The sequence below is a fragment of the Rutilus rutilus genome, assembly GCF_951802725.1.
Source record: "Rutilus rutilus genome assembly, chromosome: 19".
In the NCBI taxonomy this organism is placed as follows: domain Eukaryota; kingdom Metazoa; phylum Chordata; class Actinopteri; order Cypriniformes; family Leuciscidae; genus Rutilus; species Rutilus rutilus.
In genome coordinates this window covers 11,083,296-11,104,321 of record NC_140232.1, presented here as the reverse complement: position 1 = coordinate 11,104,321, position 21,026 = coordinate 11,083,296, and the positions used below count along the sequence as shown (strand labels likewise).

General features: G+C 37.4%; 1 protein-coding gene across 3 annotated transcripts in view; it reads right to left on the bottom strand.

Annotated features, from left to right (window-relative positions):
* Nucleotides 1-21,026, bottom strand: part of LOC311279090 (glycerol-3-phosphate acyltransferase 4-like) — a 40,586-nt gene that overhangs the window by 13,991 nt on the left and 5,569 nt on the right. For all 3 annotated transcript variants that reach the window (XR_014625520.1, XM_084390353.1, XM_084390354.1), the window contains exons 3-10: nucleotides 16,336-16,408; nucleotides 14,389-14,722; nucleotides 11,300-11,374; nucleotides 11,038-11,127; nucleotides 8,848-8,941; nucleotides 8,642-8,757; nucleotides 3,570-3,625; nucleotides 2,704-2,789 (exon numbers count right to left, since the gene is read on the bottom strand). Coding sequence is in view for 2 of the 3 variants with exons in the window: in XM_084390353.1 (XP_084246479.1) it covers nucleotides 2,704-2,789; nucleotides 3,570-3,625; nucleotides 8,642-8,757; nucleotides 8,848-8,941; nucleotides 11,038-11,127; nucleotides 11,300-11,374; nucleotides 14,389-14,722; nucleotides 16,336-16,408 (924 nt within the window). In the remaining variant the exon portion in view is untranslated. The remainder of the gene's footprint in view (nucleotides 1-2,703; nucleotides 2,790-3,569; nucleotides 3,626-8,641; nucleotides 8,758-8,847; nucleotides 8,942-11,037; nucleotides 11,128-11,299; nucleotides 11,375-14,388; nucleotides 14,723-16,335; nucleotides 16,409-21,026) is intronic.

Below are 21,026 nucleotides of genomic sequence, written 5' to 3'. Positions count from 1 at the left end.
GACTAATACAGTGATATAAAAGACCAAACTCGCACCTTATTGGGGATGTAGGCTGTCCTACTATATAGGCTAGATGGACTAAGAATATGAACGTAACGTAACGCGCAAAGTTTCATGCAGAGCGTTTCGTGATATACTGGCATAAAATCAACACTTGAGCAATACTAACACTTTCTCTTCTCTCTCTCTCTCTCTCTCTCTACAGTATAGTATAGTAGGCTATGCCTACGTGTATTGCATTAGCTTAAACTGGGAAGAGTCATAGCACTTGCATATTGTTTTCCTCCTATTGTTAGTTTAACTGTAAATCGCTTTGGATAAAAACGTCTGCTAAATAAATGACTAAATGTAGCCTAATAAATGTAAAATTGGCTTGACATTGGACATTCGCACATTTAGGGACCGTCTCTAAAGTTGCATAAAACATTGGCATACACGTTTCTAACTTCAATAGCAAACTTTAATTTATTTGAATAAATATCAAAAATCCAAAGGGTGCGCATTATGCCTGACACTACATGAACACTTTACAGTTGGTTTTATGGCTGTAAGTCGTTCTATTCAAATGCTATTGAAGTTAGAAACGTATATACCAATGTCGTATAGACTTTAGAGACGGTCCCTAAATGTGCGAATGTCCAACGTCAAGCCAACTTTATGCCAGTCTATCACTGGGAAACGCTCTGCATTAAACTTTGCGCGTTATTCTGAGTCAATCTGCTTGCCTGCGAGTTTGGTCTTTTATATCACTGTAATTAGTCCATTAAGCTATACATTAAGCGTTTTATATGTCCAGCTGGGGAATCCTTAAGTATTGAGGGAAACCCTAATAGCTTGCATGCAGCACATCGCCACAATATAAAGTTAAGGCAACTAAACAACCAAGAGAAATATATGTCAACCTCAAAAATGTAATATTGGATCTGTATCCGCATCGGGGAATAACATTATAATCTTGTTCACGGTAGAGAAAGATGCTTGTAGGCTACACAGGGAAAGTAACCGTGAAGACACTGAATTTAACATAAAACCGCCGTCATAATAATCACAAATACACTTGCATTGCTGTTAAATGAGTTTTATGAATGAATGGCTTGTTCTAACTGTTGCTCTGTCTTCGTCAACAACAAGCGCTTTTGCACCTCCTGCTGGTGGGGTTGACTAACAGCAGATGGAGAGTATCTCGGTAATCTACTGCTTTTCCTGCAGTTCCGTTGAATTTACTGTCGAATTTGAACCACTCAATTTGTGGAAGCGAATTTGCAAAGCGAAATAAAATGGATCGAAAATTGCCTGTTGAATATTATAGGTTGTATTTTTAAACAGTTTGAATATTTTGGAAGTGAAATATGAAAGGTGAATATGGATTATTTAATTGTTAATAATGAAAATGTGTTTGAAATGTTTTTAATTGAAATATTCACAGCTTAAATATTCAACCATGTTGAATTTCAGCCCATAAAAATGCAAGCCCTTAAAAATACATTGCATTAAAATGCAAGCATGGTTAATGCAATGCCTTTTTTTTTTTTTTTTCAAGTAGTGCAATTCAACAGGCTTTTTGTTTCAAAAACATTTGACATTATTTTACTTCCATATGCAACACTCTCTCATTTTCCCCTGAGACGGGAGAAATCCGTTATTTACCTTTTACACTTCCTCCTACAATGACACAAAAATCGTCATTTTGCGTCATTGTAGGAGGAAGTGTAAGAGGGGGGGGATTTCTGTTGAGACTACAAGCACTAGTTCCTCATCTTTCCCAGGGGGCGGGACCCGCTCACGCTACAGACCTATTACAGATCAGTGGGTGGGACTTTACTCTCTGAAACTGAAAGCAATATCCTCCATCTTGTTTGAAGCTAAGCTAACAGACGCTGTGGAGACAGATGTAAAGTTATGACAATAGCGGAGGAGAGTGCTCAATATGATATAGAAGAAGATGATTTCGGAAGTCTGATGCTTGAATTAGGTGTTTGTGGCTACCTTTACAAGCCGCATTATAGCGAAGAGCAGCCGAGGCAGAAGACCTGCCTGCCGCGGACGAGGAGCCCGGACTGGCTCGAGTTAGGGCGGACTGGTGGCGCCAGTGATCTCACTATGCAACTCATAGACTGTAAGATGCAACTACGAACACAGAGATAGTCCGTCTGCGGCAAAGAATTTCAACGATGACAATTTCTCCTGGACGAAATCTCTGAATCAGACGAGGACACGGACGTTTGTGTTGAGAACTATCCTAGTTTCGCACCGCATATGTTCTGACTGAACATCCAGGTACCATGCAATAATTCACCTTTTCGAAAGAAATACAAACGAGGAGTAATGAGTTCGCCAACTAACTAGACATTTTGTGTGAATGTGAAATGAATTTCGAGCTCTGGTGGTAGCTAGCCTTGTAGACGGAAGAGTGATTTCTCTTATAGGCAGATATGCGCTTTCTGGATTAGTGGGAGTGGCTTGCGGAGCTGTGCAATGTGGTGCATTGTGGGAGTTGTTGTCTTTCATACAAATGCGTCCTGAAGTTATTTTTTGTCTTTCCTCGGTCACGAAGGCACCAAATTCAAAATTTATTTTACATTTCGACTACATATATGACCCACTTTAAATAAAAAACAATGTTCAAATGGGTGGAATGCCCCTTTAAGGATCAAGGTCTGTTCCTAACCCAAAATCTTCATTAGGGAAGTAATATTTTCTGACCTTTATGGCGACGGGGTAGACAGTCGAGCCAATTTCAAAGCTTCCTTTCTTGAACATCATTACTGATGTGTTATTAATGCAGGTACCTGGACACAAATTATATGATGAACACATGAAACAAACGGAAGACCATATTAATAACAACCAGGTCACTTGTGATAGCAGTCACTATAAGCTTACATATGTAAAACACTTATTAGAAGAGAAACTGTAACAGGCCAATTGTAATGTTTTTCCATCACATTCTTTCTCTCCCTGAAAAAAATCAAGAGTGATCAAGGCCGGTTGCAAAAACATCTTACACAAAAAGGTAGATTGGTCTAATTTGAAATCCGAAAAGTAAGACTGATTAGCCCTAATTAATATCTAGTTGGTCCAACTAGTTCTTAAGACACAGTCTTAACATAGTGGCTGTGTTTATGCAATTGGGCCCAGTTCACTTTGTAAGAAATGTTCAACAAACATTATAATTTTGAGTTTTGGATGTTTGAATGTCCAGTATTTGTTTCCTGCTGTCAAGTTATGACGGCTTTGAATTTAACATTATATACACTACCATTCAAAAGTTTGGGGTTAGTAAAGTTGTATATTGTAAAATGTATATTAAAAGAAAAAACATTTCTTTTTTTAATATATTCAAACAAAAAACTGTTATTTTGAAATGCTATAATATTATATATTATATAATAACTATAATATCTTACAGTGTTTTTGTTCAAATAAATGCAGAATAAGATACATCTTAAGCATAAGATCTTACCAATCCTAAAAGTTTTGAATGGTAGCGTATGTAGAAAAAAAATGGGTAGTCTCCCCTAGTTTCCCTTTCACATCAATAATCCTTTCTGAGAATGAGTTCAGCTTACCTTCAGGGAATATGAGGATAGGCAGTTTGCTTTTGTCTTTTACATGATCACTCAACCTGAAATAAAACGCATTTGATTAATGACAACAACGATATGTGAGAGTGTTATAAAAGAACCAGTTTCAGTGCGATATATGAACTACTAATGTTAATTTGCATTTTTTAGAAGAAGAATCGAGGGACCAGTTGCAGAAACTTAACGATTTTTAGACGATCTAAGTGGTCTACGAGTTTGCTTTAAACTTTCACATTTGAAATGGGAATACACAAAAACAATTGACTGGATTCTAAGAGTTTTTGTGGTTGTAATGAAAATAGTAACATATCCTTCCCTCATGGGTCAATTTGACCCCCATACCCCCACACACACGCTTAAATAAAGGGATGAGACTTTAGAACATCCCCAATGCAGAACACACTCACAAACACAAACACACAGATGTACACAACTCACACATAAAAAAATACATAATACAATTAATTTAAAAAAATATATATATTTTTTTATTTTAAGATTTACTTTTAAATGTCTAAATTTAAGTTTCAAATTGGAGTTTTGTTCCCAAATTCCTGTTTATTTGCTTTATATAAAATATCCAAAGAGAAACTTTAGGCCCCTCTCCTCTAGCGGCAGTATTCATAAAATGCAGATTAATGTAATTTTTTTCCACAAGAGGTCTGCGATACACTCAATGCATGATTTATTATTGATGTTTTCACTAGACCTGGGGCCCGTTCTTCGTACGTTGCTTAAAACATCCGAGATCAAATGAGACATCCAAGATGATATCATTGTGCTAATCATGATCTGGCTAACTCGGTTCTTCGAACACAATTGCCGGCTATGATTAGTATAGCTGGATTGAGTCATCTGAGATAATTGCGCGTTCATGCGCTGGTTAAAAGGGGATATGTATCGATAGTAGAAACATTGATCAGCAACGCTGCTATTGGCTGCTCAGCGTGGGCGTGGCCAAAGAGTGCGCACAGTTTTTCTCCTTAGCAGAGCAAGAACTAATAGTCAAAGTTTATTCGGAATTTTAATGTTTAATTAAAACGCCAGGGAACACCTCAAAGTCTACAAAAGCCAGGAGAGAGGGCTGGCAAAAAGTAGCAGACAATTTAAATCCGTTAGAAGTGGCCATGTTAGATGTTTTTACCACTTATTAGCCTAAATTTTTGTATTTTAATAATTGCATAATTACTTTGTTCATTGTAATGTCAGAGTCACCACACTAGAACATGGGAACAAATAAAAGTGAAGTACAAAAATATTCTACATAATGGTAATTTTTTGTTATATAGTCTCTTTTATAAAAGGCACTGTTAAATAAATGGTTGTCTGATTATAAAAGCAACCAAGAAAAAGGTTGAGAAAAGAAAAGATCTTAGTAGCCTACACTGTAAAATAATTTTTGCTGCATTAAATTAAGGCATAAGTCATTTCAACTGTTAAATCTTGAGTAATGATGAATTGCTTTGACTTGTGAAAGTGAAAACTGATAAACTTATGTTAATGTAAAAATATTAACACTTGTATCTGTTCCCAAGAAAGTGGTGGCTGAAAAAATATGTGCAGTAAGTGGACATTTTCTAACTTTCCAAAATAAATAAAGTATAAGACTTTGTAATGTCCATATGTTTCCATTGCACTGGACAGTGAATAAACCCTCTCAGATAACTGTCGGAGGAACTAGCCTATCTGCAAGTGCATAAAGAACTTTACTTCATTTATACTTGTATGCTTTATGGCTGCAATATAAGTTGCAGGATTCCACATCTACAGAAAGGCCTACAGAAGAGTCTGCACAGACAGAGGAGACATAGGCCTACAGGTGGGCAGTGTAGAGCCAACTTTTCCTTTTTATTTGTTGCATGAGGCATGTGTCTAATATCTCTTGTTGCAGGCACTTGACCACTGGCTTTTCTTTACAAAGAACAACTGAAATAAAACTCAAGGAACTAAGCATATTTGTATTTTATTAAACATTTAATGAAAAGTGTGTTTTTTTGGCAATGTTGTGTAATATGGCACATGCAACAATGTCACAGGCCCTGTCAGGTGTTCAACCCTCAAGAGTTTTCAGACACTGACATCTTCCCTTTAGTTAGCCAAAGTTCATTTCATTGTGTGCCCTTGTCCTGGCTAGAGCTGCATTGTAACTGGTTTGGGTCAGGGAATGGGGTCATAAAACACCTGTCTGCAGGCAGGAATATGTCATAATCACCTATGAAAAAATGCAGTTCTGTTAGGATCAGCATAAGTGTATGTAATACAGTGATCTTGATATTTAAGTGTGGAACTTTCTTTACCACTTTCAAATAATGTGCATAAATGTGAATCTCTGAAAATGCTTAAGTCATGCACAGATCCTGGACATTTTGCTTTCACATTTGTGATATGGAAGATTTTAGTCAACTGCCTTTTTTTTTCTTTTTTTTTATATAATAGGCCTATTACTAATCTGGAATATTAAGAATCACAATAGTAACTGGGCTGCACATTTACATTGTGAACCCTCTTTCTGTTCACATAATCCCCTTCATTGAGGCCTTGATGGCAGTCTATAGCCTATAGTCTACCAATCACGTTAGTGAAGCCTGAGTGACATATAGTGTAATCGGCATGGTCATGATTGCATGATCTTCATAAAAAATTATGATAGCCTAAAAAAAAAGAAAAAAAAGAAAAAAGGCTTTAAAAAAAATGCTTTACAACATTGGGTCTTAAGTGGCTTGGAAATGCCAAAAAAACACAACCTAAAACTGTTTTTTAAACCTAAAAGCGCCAGGTAAACTCCGAATGACACGACAGACAGCACTTTCCATCAAGTTCTCCGCATCTCCAATAGTGTAAAGGAAAGAGCCACTCGCAAATAATCTTAGGGCAATGCAAACAGTTTGTGCTGTAGTTAAAGCCCGACTCCGACAAGTCGAAAATAAATGTGCGTTTCCAACAAATTAATAATGTAAACGACAATCTCACGAGTCACGAGAAAAAATATATATCTCAGAAAGTGCACTATCGCGCTGCGCTGGACTTCCCGTATCAGCTCCGCTTATAAAGCCGCAGTCTAATCCTGATAACATGAAATAAGCCTGCTCCCGAGCAGGTTTAAGATTGCGCACCTGTTGCTATGACAGCAAGTCCAGGATGAGCGTCGAAGAACCAAACAATCCAAGATCATGCCAAATCCCCAACAATCAAATCCAGCTAACTGAGTTAGCGACGTACGAAGAACGGGCCCCTGGACTGGAATGAGGTATTTATTGTGAAACAATGTAAAAAAAAATGCTTATTTTCAATTAAAATAGTACAATTCAAGAATCTAGAGGCAAATAAAATAATCACCAAAACATATGTAAAAAGAAAAAGCATGCATTTAAAGATAATATTTTATCATAATAGACTGATATACGATTTAAAAAAAAAAAAAAAAAAAAGTAGTGTAATTTTTTAGGCTCTGGGTCTCTTTCGAACACTCAGTTGTGATAGGCGTGCCGCATTCAAGACTTGGAAGTAAACACCCACTGCTATGAGTGGGTAGCAGTTTTGCATATTCAAATATTGTAAACGTCCCTGTCATTACATGTGTGGAATTGTTTTGAAAACTTCAGATTTTGAAAAATACATTGTTACATAGTTGAAACGTCTGCCAACCATGTGAAACATTTATGCATATTATTACATAAACTTTATTTGCCACAACCAAGACTTATAAAGCATAAGTATATGGAGTTAAAAGGATGACTTTCTGTGTTTCGGGTAAATAGAATTATGAATGAATGTACCGTTGTTTGTCACATTGTCGTTATTAAAGGCTATTCATAGTTCATCCTTCTCGATGAAGTGAAAAACGTATTGTCATTTGAAGCGTTGTGTTTTAAATAAAATGAACTGTGTTGTAATGTCTTACTGATGACAAAACAAATGTTGCTCACCGTCACTTTTATTCAGAATTACAGTGAATGGCTTAGATCAGAACAATAACAAAAGCGTTCTCTAACGTGCTTTCTTCATTAATGCCATAGCAAAGGAAAGAACAGCGAATCACAACTGTTCAGTTTGACTGCGGCGCTACAGTATAAATACTCGATACATCAAACGATCTGTGTCAGACAAAGCAATAGTGACACATGGTGAAAACACTGTTACACTTGAGTATTGTGACATTACTGTCATATCCAATGTAGTTGGCACTGCATCATCTTTTATTTTCAATCTCTCTGAAAAGCCTGCGTCTAACCGTGTCTTGTTTAAAAAGGAATCTGCAGTAAAATGAAGTCAATAAACGAACAGCATCTTACTGACGCAATCTGACTGGAACTTCATTAAAAATAAAGTTCATCCAAGTTTTCCTTTTTGTTAGGATTACAAGATGGTGTTTTTCCATAACTTGGCACATTAAAGCATTAAAGCAACACCAAAGCACTTTTCCTCTGCGGTCCCCCAACAGGTTGGAAGCGGAATTGTCCATTACTGCTGTCGTAAATAATTTAGCCTACTGCGCGCAGCCTACCGTCGCACGCACGCTATTTGTTTATCCAGTAAAATAAAAGAATCTTTGGTGTTGCTTCTCACAGGGATCTCTATCGTATTGTGGCTGGAGTAATCCTGTGTTTGCGTCTCTCAGTTGGCGGGGCTAAAGAGGCAGTGATGTAGATCTTCTTCTACATAAGGCGTTCTTTCGTTGCACTATGGCGTAATAATGTGACAAAATACGAAACGAGTCGTTTTCTGAGCTTGGCTTCAATAAAAGCTGCTTTTGGACTAACAAGGAAGTTTTGTGTTCAGAAACTTACAGGATATTTGTATAGTGCAATGACCATTTTTCAAAAGATTAAAGTAAATTTGATTTCTCAATTCATGACCCCTTTAACCAAGGGGTTAAATCAGTCTTACTTTTCCAATTCAAATGATACCGATCTACCTTTTTATGTAACTGACTTTAAAAAGTTATGACCGGCCTTGAAGAAAAAAATAAGACTTGTCTAAGCAGTTTATGCAACTGGCCACAGCACTTCTGTTCAAAATCCAAAGAAATCCAAAGAAAAGTGTTGATGCTGAGTTACCTTTTAGCCACTAGATGGCGATCTTTGACTTCTAATCGCTCAAACCAAATGTGTGGACAAGCTTTCACCATAGACCTCTGAATGAGCCCCATCAGGCCCCCATGGATCTGACCCACCTTTAACACACACACACACACACACACACACACAATTTATTTACCCTCTGACCTTCTTTCTCAAATACACATGAATACACACACACTCACCATTGCATAGCATCCATCACTGGCCAGTATAATGACATCAATGGGTGAAGTGTGGTTGGCAACACAGATGCCTCCATTCTTGGGTTTATTTTCACTGTTCCAGAGAAAGACACAGATAGGAGATTGTGAGTGTAAATAGTTACAGGAGAAACATGGAGAGCAATGTTTATGGTAAGGTAAACAGGTTAAGAGTTTGTACTGGCAACCAATAGTTTAGTAGCATCTTCATATTAAAGGAACCAGTTTGACTGGTCAAGGGAGAGGTCCTGAGAGAAAGAATGACAGGAATGACAGGCTGAGATAATGACAAAGAGAGCACTGGAGAAGTTCAAAATGAGATGAATCAAGTTTACCTGACCTGTAACTAAGACACAAAGCCCCTGTTAACTCACTGTTACCTTCCGGTGTCATGAACTCTGACCCCACGCTGTTTGTGTGTCAGATAACATCAAAATCTGAACCATCTATACAGAACATGCAAGAGGAGTTAACATTCTCAAGAACCAGTTCTCATTTACTGTAATTGCATGGAAAAGAGTGAATAGAACATCCTTCAAAATGTTTCCGTTTGTGTCCCAAGGAGGATAGTCAGACAGGTTTGAAGAACAGAGAGAGCTGTGAGCGTGTTATTTAGAATGTATGACCGGGTGTGCGATTGGGAGTGTCATTTGAGTGCATGATTGTGAGGGTGTTGTAGCATTGTAAACGTGTGTGTTTTTGAGTGACTGTTAGAGTGAATGATTGTGAGCATATACTGTATGTGTTTGTGAGTGCCTGGTTGAGAGAGTATAAGTGGGATGCATGTGTCTGATTGTGACAGTGTGTGTGAGTGTTTGTGATTGTAAGCCTCTGATTGTGAGTGTCTGTGAGTGCATTTATTGAGTGTTTGATTGTGAATATCTGATTGTGAGAGTGATAATGAGCATGTGCTTTTGAGAGTGTGTGTGTGTGTGTGTGTGTGTGTGTGTGTGTGTGTGTGTGTGTGTGTGTGTGTGTGTGTGTGTGTGTGTGTGTGTGTGTGTGTGTGTGTGTGTGTGTAAGTATGTGTTTGAATGCAAGTTTACTGATTTTGAAGATGTGTGTGTGATTGACAGACGCTATGCAATGGTGAATGTGTGTATTTGTGTGTATTTGAGAAAGAAGTTCTGAAAGGGTTAATTGCGTGTGTGTGTCTGTGTTATATTCACATTAGATTAGCGTTTTTTTATTTACATGGAGACCGTTTGCATTTTCAGGCACCCAAAACTTTACTTATTTATTTGAAAGTGTTGTGTAAACAGCCCCTTATTGTGACCCTCTGAGTGTTTGTGAGCGTCTAATTATGTGATTGTGATAGTATGAGACTGTTTAATTATGGGTGTCTGATTGTGAGCATGTGTGTGTGATTGACAGATGCTATGCAATGGAGAGTTTGTATTTGTGTGTATATGAGAAAGAAGTTCTGTGTGTGCGTGTGTCTCTTATAGGCTGATTGATAGTTAGTGTCTGATTGCGAGAGTAATTGTGAGCATGTGTGTATTTGAGAAAGAAGTTCTGAAAGGGTTAATTGTTTCTGTGTTTCTGTGTGTGTGTGTGTGTGTGTGTGTGTGTGTGTGTGTGTGTGTGTGTGTGTGTGTGTGTGTGTGTGTGTGTGTGTGTGTGTGTGTGTGTGTTTAGGCTGATTGATAGTTAGTGTCTGATTGCGAGAGTGATTGTGAGCATGTGATTTTTGTGAAATATCTGATCATCCTCCATAACGCAGTTGCTATTTACATATCACACGTCTGTAAACTTCTGCATTACCAAGGCAGTGGCTGACGCATTTGTATTACAGTACATTCCAAAAGAGCGCTGTTATCAGCCCCACAGTGAAAAATGAAAACATATCTGTACCGGCTAGGCTGGGTTGGCACGGAGTGGAACGGTTAAGCAACGCGAACGGTTTGGCCCGATGGTGGAAAAGCTATAGTTTGAACTATATATATATATATATATATATATATATATATATATATATACACTGTATAGTTAGTGTCTGATTGCAAGAGTGATTGTGGGTGTGTTATTGTGCATGTTTGCGAGTGTTTGTTTGATTGTACATGATTGTGTGTGATTGCATGTGACTGTCAGATTCCACAATGACCCATAATGCCAAGGCTCCTGACGGTTGGAGATTTCCAGAAAGCATGCGTATGATCTGTGGCGTTTTACCTGTGATGGTATGTGATGATAGCAGTCAGCGCTCTCACACAGATACGGTAACACATCAGGTGCACTGTTTCACTGAGAAAATTTTTCAACCTGCAAACACACAGGGTTAACATCCATATTAAATCACACTCCTGAACAAACTTATAACTAACTTCAAAATATCTGACAATTTATTGGTCTCACAGACTGGTCCAGCACTAGTATAAGAAAGCAAAACAAATAACAAAAAAGGCTTTTTTTAATATAAAATCAAGTTTCTTACCTCCCATTGGGCAGAAGACCAATAATGGTGGTGAAGACAACCAATAGGCTTATTCCTGTGATTGCTAATGTTAGCCTGATAAACCAAAAAACAAGACATTTCAACTCAAACATTGGAACAATCATTACAAAATGTACCCTTTAAACCTTTTTCTTTGCATTTCTCTGGATTTGTTAAACGTAAGAAGGTATGACATGCTCCATGTAGAATAAAAAAAAGCCTCTTATATAGTGCGCAATACTGAATTGAGTTCTCGTACACATCTTCTCGCACTTGAATGCACACAAAATAATGCCAAATATTATCGTAAACACAGCAGGTTGTCTTAAGTAAAGAAAATGCATGTGCGTCAGAGTATTGGATCCAGCATGAGGTCTTAAAGTGACAGCAGCCTAATATACCTGCTGCAAGCTGTCATTAACGTTAATTAAAGAACAAAAGAAAAAGAAAATCACCCACTGATCTTGAATGAATAACTTTTGTAACTTTAATAAGGATTCATCTATATTTTATTTATAAAAAGAAAAGTATGTAGTGTTATTTTACATTTGATTACAATTTCAGTACCAGTTGTGCTATTGCTAATTTGTTTCTTTGTTCTTAATTTATTACTTAAGATTGCATTACAAATGACTAATATTCAATAATGTTTGAACTTTATATTAGTTAGTCCAGTTGTTTTTTTCTGTGGTATTTTTGTTCAAAACCATAAAGAGTGTTAGTGTTCTTTAGGCTGCTGATTTTTATTCAAGGTAATCAGCGGCAACAAAACGTTTTGCCAAAAGACAGAATAAATATGTTTGATATATAAATGTTTGATTCAATGTTTTCAGTCGAAAATGACTGAGTCATTTTATTTCACGATAACGATAAATATCACAGAGTAATTATTTGTGCTTTAAATAAAGTTATATCACACTTTTTGATGCCACTGAAATCTCATAAATCTCATCACTAATTTCAATTTCACAAAAAAACTAATACTAGCCAAACCAACATAAAAAACCAAAAAAAACTCATGCTTACTGAAGAAGATAAGTAAACAATCAGTGATAAAATAGGAACAAAGAAACGAATTACAAGCAATAGGACAAAAAAGCTATAATAGAACAGACACAAATTAAATAGACCTACCTGAAAAACTACAAGCACTAGATAGGACTATAGAAAAAGGCTACTACATAAATTGTATAAAGTAATCAAAAATTACACTGCATTGTCTTCACAGTGTAAATTAAACATACATTATATTATATATTCTTATTAAAGTGACAAAAGTAGTTCAGTAAAGACCCGAGCAATGAGATTGTTTGATTAACATTACCGGCACAGTGACCGCTGCCACTTTAAGACCGAATGCGCAGACCTAATATACTGATATGCGCATTCTTTCGCAATTGTTCACTTAATGCATAAAGACTGTGTTTATGAGGATACTTGCAAAGAGGGGCATTTTGAAACATAAGTGTGTGTGTATTGGACCGTTTAAGCCCAAAGAGTTCAGTACTCAAGCGCTGTATGAGCAGGGGCTTCATGTGCGCACGTTTCAGGTGTGTTCTCAGACAAGCGCACGCATATACCGAGAGCATACAGTCCTCTTTTGCTGCTTACTGCGCTTAAACGGTTTAAAATTACTACTTGTTTTAAAAACACATTCATATGATATGTTTTTGTGAAGGCGACACCACGTGACCGTAACCGCGATAGAGACGATACTCCAAAATTTCACAAATTTCAACCAGTTAATCACGTCTACTGGTATTAAAATTGGAATCGATAAGTAGAATCGGAATTGATTCATTTTCAAACAATACCCATCCCTTCTGGAATTTGTCACAGGTCGAATTCAAACCTACATCCTACATTAGTTATATGATCATAACTCCAGGAGCACATGCACTACCCACTCCACCATAACTTTGACCTAATGGATGCAGTTGTGCAATTAATCGCACAATACCCAGGTGGGCACATCAGATTAAACAGAGCTCAGATATCAGGCACTCTTCCTCTTCTCAAATGTGCACACAGGATGGTGAAGTGTTTCTATTAAGGGATGTGGGTTAAGGCCATTGCCCTGACTGACATTAATCCTACAGAAGCTCCATATGGCCCTGAGGGGCAGCAGAATTAGCCTGTATTTTAAGACACTAAATTCAGACGTGCGTGCCAAAGCAGAGCAAACGTCTCAGAATGGACCAATTAGAATGATGTCAAATTATAACATCAGCCAACCAAAACTAATATTTAATATTTATTCTGACAGCACTTTACAAAGCCATTAACAGTTTACAAGTGCTGCAGAATTTTTTTCGTTGCTATATTACATACAGCGGACCTCAAAATGTAGTTAATGTACCCAACAATACCATATCTTTTATGTATTTTCCATAGACATGTAAATGAGCAGTGCCCTCTGCTCCTTTCTTCATGAAGCAGCCGTTTCTAATTTGAATATTTTTTTTTTTTGGTATTCATACTGTGTAAACATACTGTGGCAGTTAGCGCTCAGTCAGGGCAATAACATAATCATTTGTTCATACCATGGTGTTACTTTGCACACCAAGGTACTTCAAAGATAACCAAGGCACTACCATGGTACATGTACAGAAATACATAATATTAGCATGGAACACGTGTCATAAACCAATGGTAATACCACTTGTTTGTTGTTAGCATTGGCCTCATTTTATTATTTATTATTTTAGAATTCTTCTCGCTAATATTCACATTTGATTATTCCATAAATAAGGGTTTATTTGTATTATTTTAAAAAGGATGCACAATATATTGGTTTCACATCCATTATTATTATCAAAATGAGAGATTGTCATTGTCAAATGTAATCTTTGGTAAGCCTCAAAATGAAAATCCATTTTTCATACTGTACATTAAAATGAAGTGATGCAAAAATTTGTGATTACTTTAATTTTAGTATTTAATTTTTTTATTTAGTTAGACAAAACACCATAAAATTATAATAGCAGCCATTTATGGGTTATTGGCCATAAAACGAAAATAGTAATTAGCATCAGCCTGAATTTTAATATCTCTGACTTTTATCGAGCCCCATTTTTCTTCTTGCTCACCTGAGGGGCAACAGGAACCCATAACGGATGATGACGCCAAAACCCCACAGCACGGTCAGTCTGGTGCTAATGTGCTGGAAGTTATAGTTGCTCCTGGTCAGCAGGTTCCACGACTCAAGTTCTTCTGCCGAGAAACATTTGGTAACCTCGTCATCTACGATGCTTTCAATGCCACGGCGGCAAAAGTAGAAGGTGTCTGACATTTCAAACTCTGATGAGGAAGGGGAGGGGCCTGTGGCGGCGGAGGCGGAGCCATCCAACTCTCGGCCGCTCCCGTTTCGCCGAATCTCTTTGAGCTCATCTTCCAGTGACGTGGGTTCTTTAGCGATAATGCCTGAGATAAAATGATAATGCAAACATACAGTGTCTTTGTGAAGAGCAAAATTCAGAACATTATATAACAGAGCACATAATGTCACAGTCTAGGGCGTAATTAAGTCAATTTTGAAGAGAGTGGATTCTGGAATCCACTGCTGCTTCGATGTATATCTAATGAGTGATTATAATCAAGGTATTAATCAATATTTATGCTTCTAAATATCAAATGAGTTGAATGACTTCTCTTAGCTTATGAGATTTTACTTCGTTATAGAAGTTACCAGTGTGATTACTGAAATGTTCTTTTCATGTATTCTTTAATGTCTGTATTAAATATCTGAGCCCATGCCAGGAATGCAGTAACAGTGTTCGCTCATTTAGCCCGGCTTCCAGAAATGAAATGTGGATTCGTTTTACATTTACATTTACATTTACGCATTTGGCAGACGCTTTTATCCAAAGCGACTTACATTACATTTCAAGGTACACATTTACATTCTTATCAGTTCTTGCTTTCCCTGGGAATCGAACCCATGACCTTGGCGTTGCAAGCACCAATGCTCTACTGTTTGAGCTCAACATGTGTTAAAACATATCTCTGTTCTTCTAGCTCATCATCATGACTATAGGTCACAAGGGTCATTGGAACCAATAGTTTAAGTGACCGTTTCTTAGCATTTACTTTCCTGTTCTACATTAAAGTGTCCTCTCATTGAGAGAAAGAACATGTTTTCTTGATGTTTTGGGAAGAATCTCCTGTTTATAGTTAGAGCCCGACCAAATCCAACCTTGAAGAAGCTGTGTGTCTATGTGTGTGTTAGTATTCTTGGTTACAGGCCAAGGAACAAGTGGCATTATTGGATATTGACTGACTTGTTTTCTTCGACATGCTGACGCCTAGACACACAGTCTTGTGACCTCATTCATACCTAACATAGGGTCCTGGTGGCAGCCGTACAGAACTATGGAGATGTGCTACTACCTATCAGTCCATGTGTGGAAATGTACTATGTTGATCTATTTCTTAGCCAATCAGAATCATTCAACCTGAAGCAATAACGTAGGTGAAGGGTATAACTGCTGTGATCTTAGTAACTGTAACAGGGCGGCCTATGAACTCCTTGTAAGTCTTGAAGCTGACTTCTGCCTGATGAAACTGCAAACTATCTTCAGTCAAACTTTTCTTTAATTTATTATAATTCTGACTCTTGTCTTAAATTGACTGCACTTCTAACTCCTGGTCTTAATTAATCATATCTGGTCCTTGTGTCTTTAACTGTAAATTCCCGAACAATTTGTAAATTAATAAAAATTTTGAATCAAAAAAAAAAAAAAAAAAAGTTCAAACATTATATAATGTCGTGAAACAACTCAAGCAAATGCAAACACAAGCAAATGGGACACAAATGTAGTGTGACCGCAATTAATTGTTGTCTGATCTTTCTGTGGATAGGCCAGCTGACAAAACCAACCACGGTACAAGTCCTGTGAGATCAACCAAGCACAGGAGACACACCAAAACAAGCAATGTCATACAGACTAATAAGCAGATGAGCACACAGGAGCAATAGATCATTTTCCCATAGGTGTAATTGTACACAGTGCTTACACAGACACTGACATACTTACTATTAAGACTGTAAGGCTTGTACAGAAGATGGTTTTTCTCCTTGGCTCCTCTTTCCATCCTCACTGTGGCCCACTGGAAAACAAAGAAAGAAAAACAAACTCAATTTAATTTGATCACTGCAACATACTATTTAGTTAAGAATTATCTTAATTATTTAAGAATTAGTAAAGAATTAGGGGTGGTCTGAATATTTAATTGTATACAAATACATCTATTATTTAAAATATTTATATTCATATTTAACTCTCTGATCATGCATGAAAAATCTAATTATGGGGGAAAATATCTAGTATGTAATATAGCAGATAATGTGCAGTCAGCCAGTCATTAATAAATAATAAACCGCAAAATAAATCAGTTATACTTCCTCTGTGGATTACATCATAATGGCCCTTAAAATAAAACTGCCTATTTCGTGATTTGAAAACACATTGAGGTGGACTGCAGCACAGACACACACACACACAAATACACACTGAATGTTCCCCCAAGGAACAACAAGCACTTTATTGAAAAGCTGTGGGAGGAGGAATAATGTCAGCATGTTAATTCAGGCATGTGGAGCACACAATACACACAACTGACTTGCACTGTGTATCAGTAAACACTGAGGGGCTGGTTTTGATATCTTGCTAAATTTACCACAGGTTTTGCTTGAACTTCAATGCTTCAATGTCATATTCTTCTAATATGTAATACTTTGAGGTTAAGGACAGTATGTACACGTCACAATTGTCATAATGTTGTTCCTGGTGCTCAAGGGACAGTAAAACTTTGCAATCTTAAGGGTACATTTGTTTCAACAACAATGATGTACTAAAAAACGGAAACATTTTTCTTTTGCGTTTTTTTTTGCATACAGACGACAACATTGTCAAAACGATCCCCGATCACACAGATCCGCGAAAATGACTAAAAACGCTATATGCATGCCAGGCCAGTGGTTGGCGATGTCACTTTGTAAAGAAACACGCTCCTATAGACTGAATAGTTATACACGTTATACATGTTTTTGTAGTTTATACAGAGACGATAACGGTATCAATTTCAAAAACTTGCACTTTGAAACCCTTTTTCAAAGGTTTGCATTTTTCAAGCCCCTTGTAAATGAACAGCCAAAATGCATCAAAAGTTTTACGTTGAAAACGGCCCCTAAATGTGCAGCTCAAACTGTTTAGATGTTTGTTTCTAAAGCTGGGATGCTTCAGATCCTGCAGAGCCATAGGTGCTACACACAGCAAGGAATAGCACTTTTTAGCATTTCAATTAAATATTACTCTTTCTGTCAGGGCCACTATCGTCAAATACGATTGACAATTAGCATACAGTTTGGATTGGCGGTAAGAACTGGTAAGAATACTGTCATGTGTGTGCGGACCAAATAGCTCAATACGAGAGGCAACGAGAAACGCAAAGACGTGAAATAAAATCACATCATCATGTTTTATAGAAGAGTGGTTTGATTAAGTGGTGGAAATAACAGATGATGGACACAGAACGGTAACAATTACACACCCACCCACATGCAAAATCAAAATACATAATTTCATTAGTTTAAATAGATTGTGTGTGTGTGGGGGGGGGTTTCAGGGATGGTTAGATCACTATAAAAGAGTTCACATTCACTTTTCTTGAAAATATTTAGCTATTAGATCTATTTAAATGCTTCAGTTTGTTTTCATATTATAATAATATAATATGTAAACAAATTGAAGCATTTAAACTGATATATCACCTCAAATACTTCAATTCGGGGTTTTTTATATTATATTATATTAGGCCTATATTGTATTACATTATAAGCCTAATAAAGAATTGATCTTACAATGGTATTGTTTAGGGCTCCTTGCCATTAAAAAGTTTGAAACTGCCTGCTAAAGAAAATATTGAAAATTCATAAGCAATAAACAATCATTTAACTGTACAAAAACACTTTATGGTAACACCATATTATAGCCTGGGTGCCAGCCCGAACCCCGCCCACAACATTTTTTGGTCGGGAAGTTCGGTCTGGACTCGCTCCGTTGAGGAGCTATTATGCCCGAACAAAAATTGTTCGGACCAATCAAATTGTCAGGGCGGGCTTTATACGATGATGGACAGATGAGCAACGGTAACGTAATCATCCATGTCACCAAAGAGCGCTTGATTTGAATTAGTTTACAACAAAGACGACTGCTGCTGGGAATTGAGATTTCACGAGTTCACATTTACAAATAAGTCAGATAGAATAAATGCGTATATAAGATTTCACACAAATAAGTCGATAGAATAAATGCGTATATGACGTGCTGTCCGAGGAGAGGGCTGTGGGCTCGGTAGCCATACTCCCCCGTATTCCTGGTTGTGAGAGAACAAGACAAGAGTGAGGATTCGGGGTGGTGGAGGGATGCTGAAAAACTGTCAAGGAGTGTTAGGTAAGTTGACAGAGTGAATATGCTTCCTCATGCTAATAGATAGGGTAACGTTAGACATGGTATTGTTTGATGACAAGTTGATATTGGATTGATTATTTGTACGTGCTCCTCCCGAACTTTGTTTATGAAACATCATGTGTAGATTCCGCCATCGCGTCTGTTATAGAATATATCCACAGCGCATTCATTTTAAAAGAGGAACAGAGAGCCGCGACATTTTGTTGGTTGAAAATATGAATGAAGAACATGCGTCATTTACTCCGTTGCTCTGATTGGTTGTAGGTCTATCCAATTGAGTGCAGAGGTTTTTTTTTTCCTGGTTTGGTTGAGACACGCCCCATAATCAAATCTCTATGGAGCAGTATCAGACTCACATTCTGACTAGAATCTGAGTATGACGACGTCAGGCTAACCATATTATACACTATATTATAATATTGTAAAGAATTTAACCGTCCTGCATAAGATTTTGTAAATCATTTTTCATAGGATTTCTTGGTAGAGACTGGTACAGTTAACAACACTGTAAAAAAAAAAAAAATTGTCTTTACATTTTTAATCATTTTTATCTGGTGTCCGACATTAGTATCTATGAATGTATTAGTATCTGGATGAAAGACAACAACTCCCAGAATCGGTTGCTTCACTGCCCTACACTTGCTTCACTGCCCTAATCCAATCCCAAGTCACTCCTACCGGTTACAGAGGGCAGTATCGGAAGAAATTATACAACTAGGCTACTAGTTGACTCGAAAATGAAAAGACGCCGTTTTATCGTGAGATCCCACCAACTTATGGGTGGGTTGAAAACATGCAGAACTAGCTCCTACTACTGGCTGTAGTCTCTGGCCAAAAAAAGCCTCCGATGACTCATCTGAGGTTTTTTTCCAGACACACAATACGGAAATCTCTCGTCTCAGGGGGACATGAGGGAGGGAAGCACGGTTATTCGAAAATACTACCGGGTTTCTACTGATACAAAGCTTAATGCTAATCGGTGAAGTATCGCTTTAAAAGCGAATTATGCAAAATTCACTTTTACATGGTGTTTGAACATAAATGTGTGTTGGCAGTGTGTGTACACAACCTCTCTATAATGATAAAAATCCACCCAGTGCTTTTATTTAAATCCCCATAAATCATAAGCACTGTCTCAGAACAACCCATTCTCAGATTCAGGGCAATGTGATGTACTTTTGCACAAGCCCCTCCCACGACTGTTGACTGACATGCAGTTTTAGCATAGACCCGCCCCGAGTGAGTTCGCCATTGTTTTGACGCTGGAGCAGCTGTAGACAAGAATGTTTCCTAAGGAGTTTTGTTATAAGATGTAAGAATGAACATAGCAGTCTTCATTTACTCTCGTTGTTCCTCGGGGATGGATCTGTACCAGCTGTTTGTGATCCAGCTTACAGTCTCCTGAGCGATAGGCCTAACGTTACTGGACACGGCAGTAACGGAATGGAGAGCGCACAGTTTATTACAGTTCATCTGAGAGGTTTTACAGATATGAAGTTTACCAGTTTATTAAGCACCCCCTGAAAAGATGTGTATATATTTGTTTACTGTTAGTTGTAATGGTGTAATTCGCTGTGTATGTTGATGATAATGAAAGGGAGAGAGAGAGAGTTTATGGATAAGACTTTACAGTTTTTATACAGTGTTTATTCATCTCTTACGGTGATTTTCTGGAGTAAAACTGACGCTTCATCTTTTGTGTGATGTACAATAAACTTCATAAAAATCATCAGTGAATTTTTGGCCATCATTCGGACGCGGTCCGCTATAACAGGCTTGTACTAATAGTGGATGAAAGCAAGATGAAAAATAAGTTACAACCGTAATTGAACTAAACTATACCCTATCTCCATACAGCATTTATTCTCTGGCTCTGTGGGCATTATTGTCCGACATTATTCTAAATGAACACCGCTACTGAGAGTTTCTGTTTTGATATTATCATTGCGTGAGATTGTCCTGACACTGAGCGCGAGCTCGTGAGGCTCCGCCCCCTGTGCCGGCAGCAGCAGCTCATTTGCATTTAAAGTGATACACACTAAAATGGTGCATTTTTCTCAGCCTCAAATAGTGACAATTTAAACATGCTGTAAAAAAAATTCTGTTGGGTATTTTGAGCTAAAACATACACACTCTGGGGACAGAGACTTATTTTACATCTTGTGAAAAGGGGCATTATAGGTGCCCTTTAATACCCAAATAACATGAAATTTGACTAGAATTTCGCAATTATTTCAAGAATTTCTCTGCGTCAC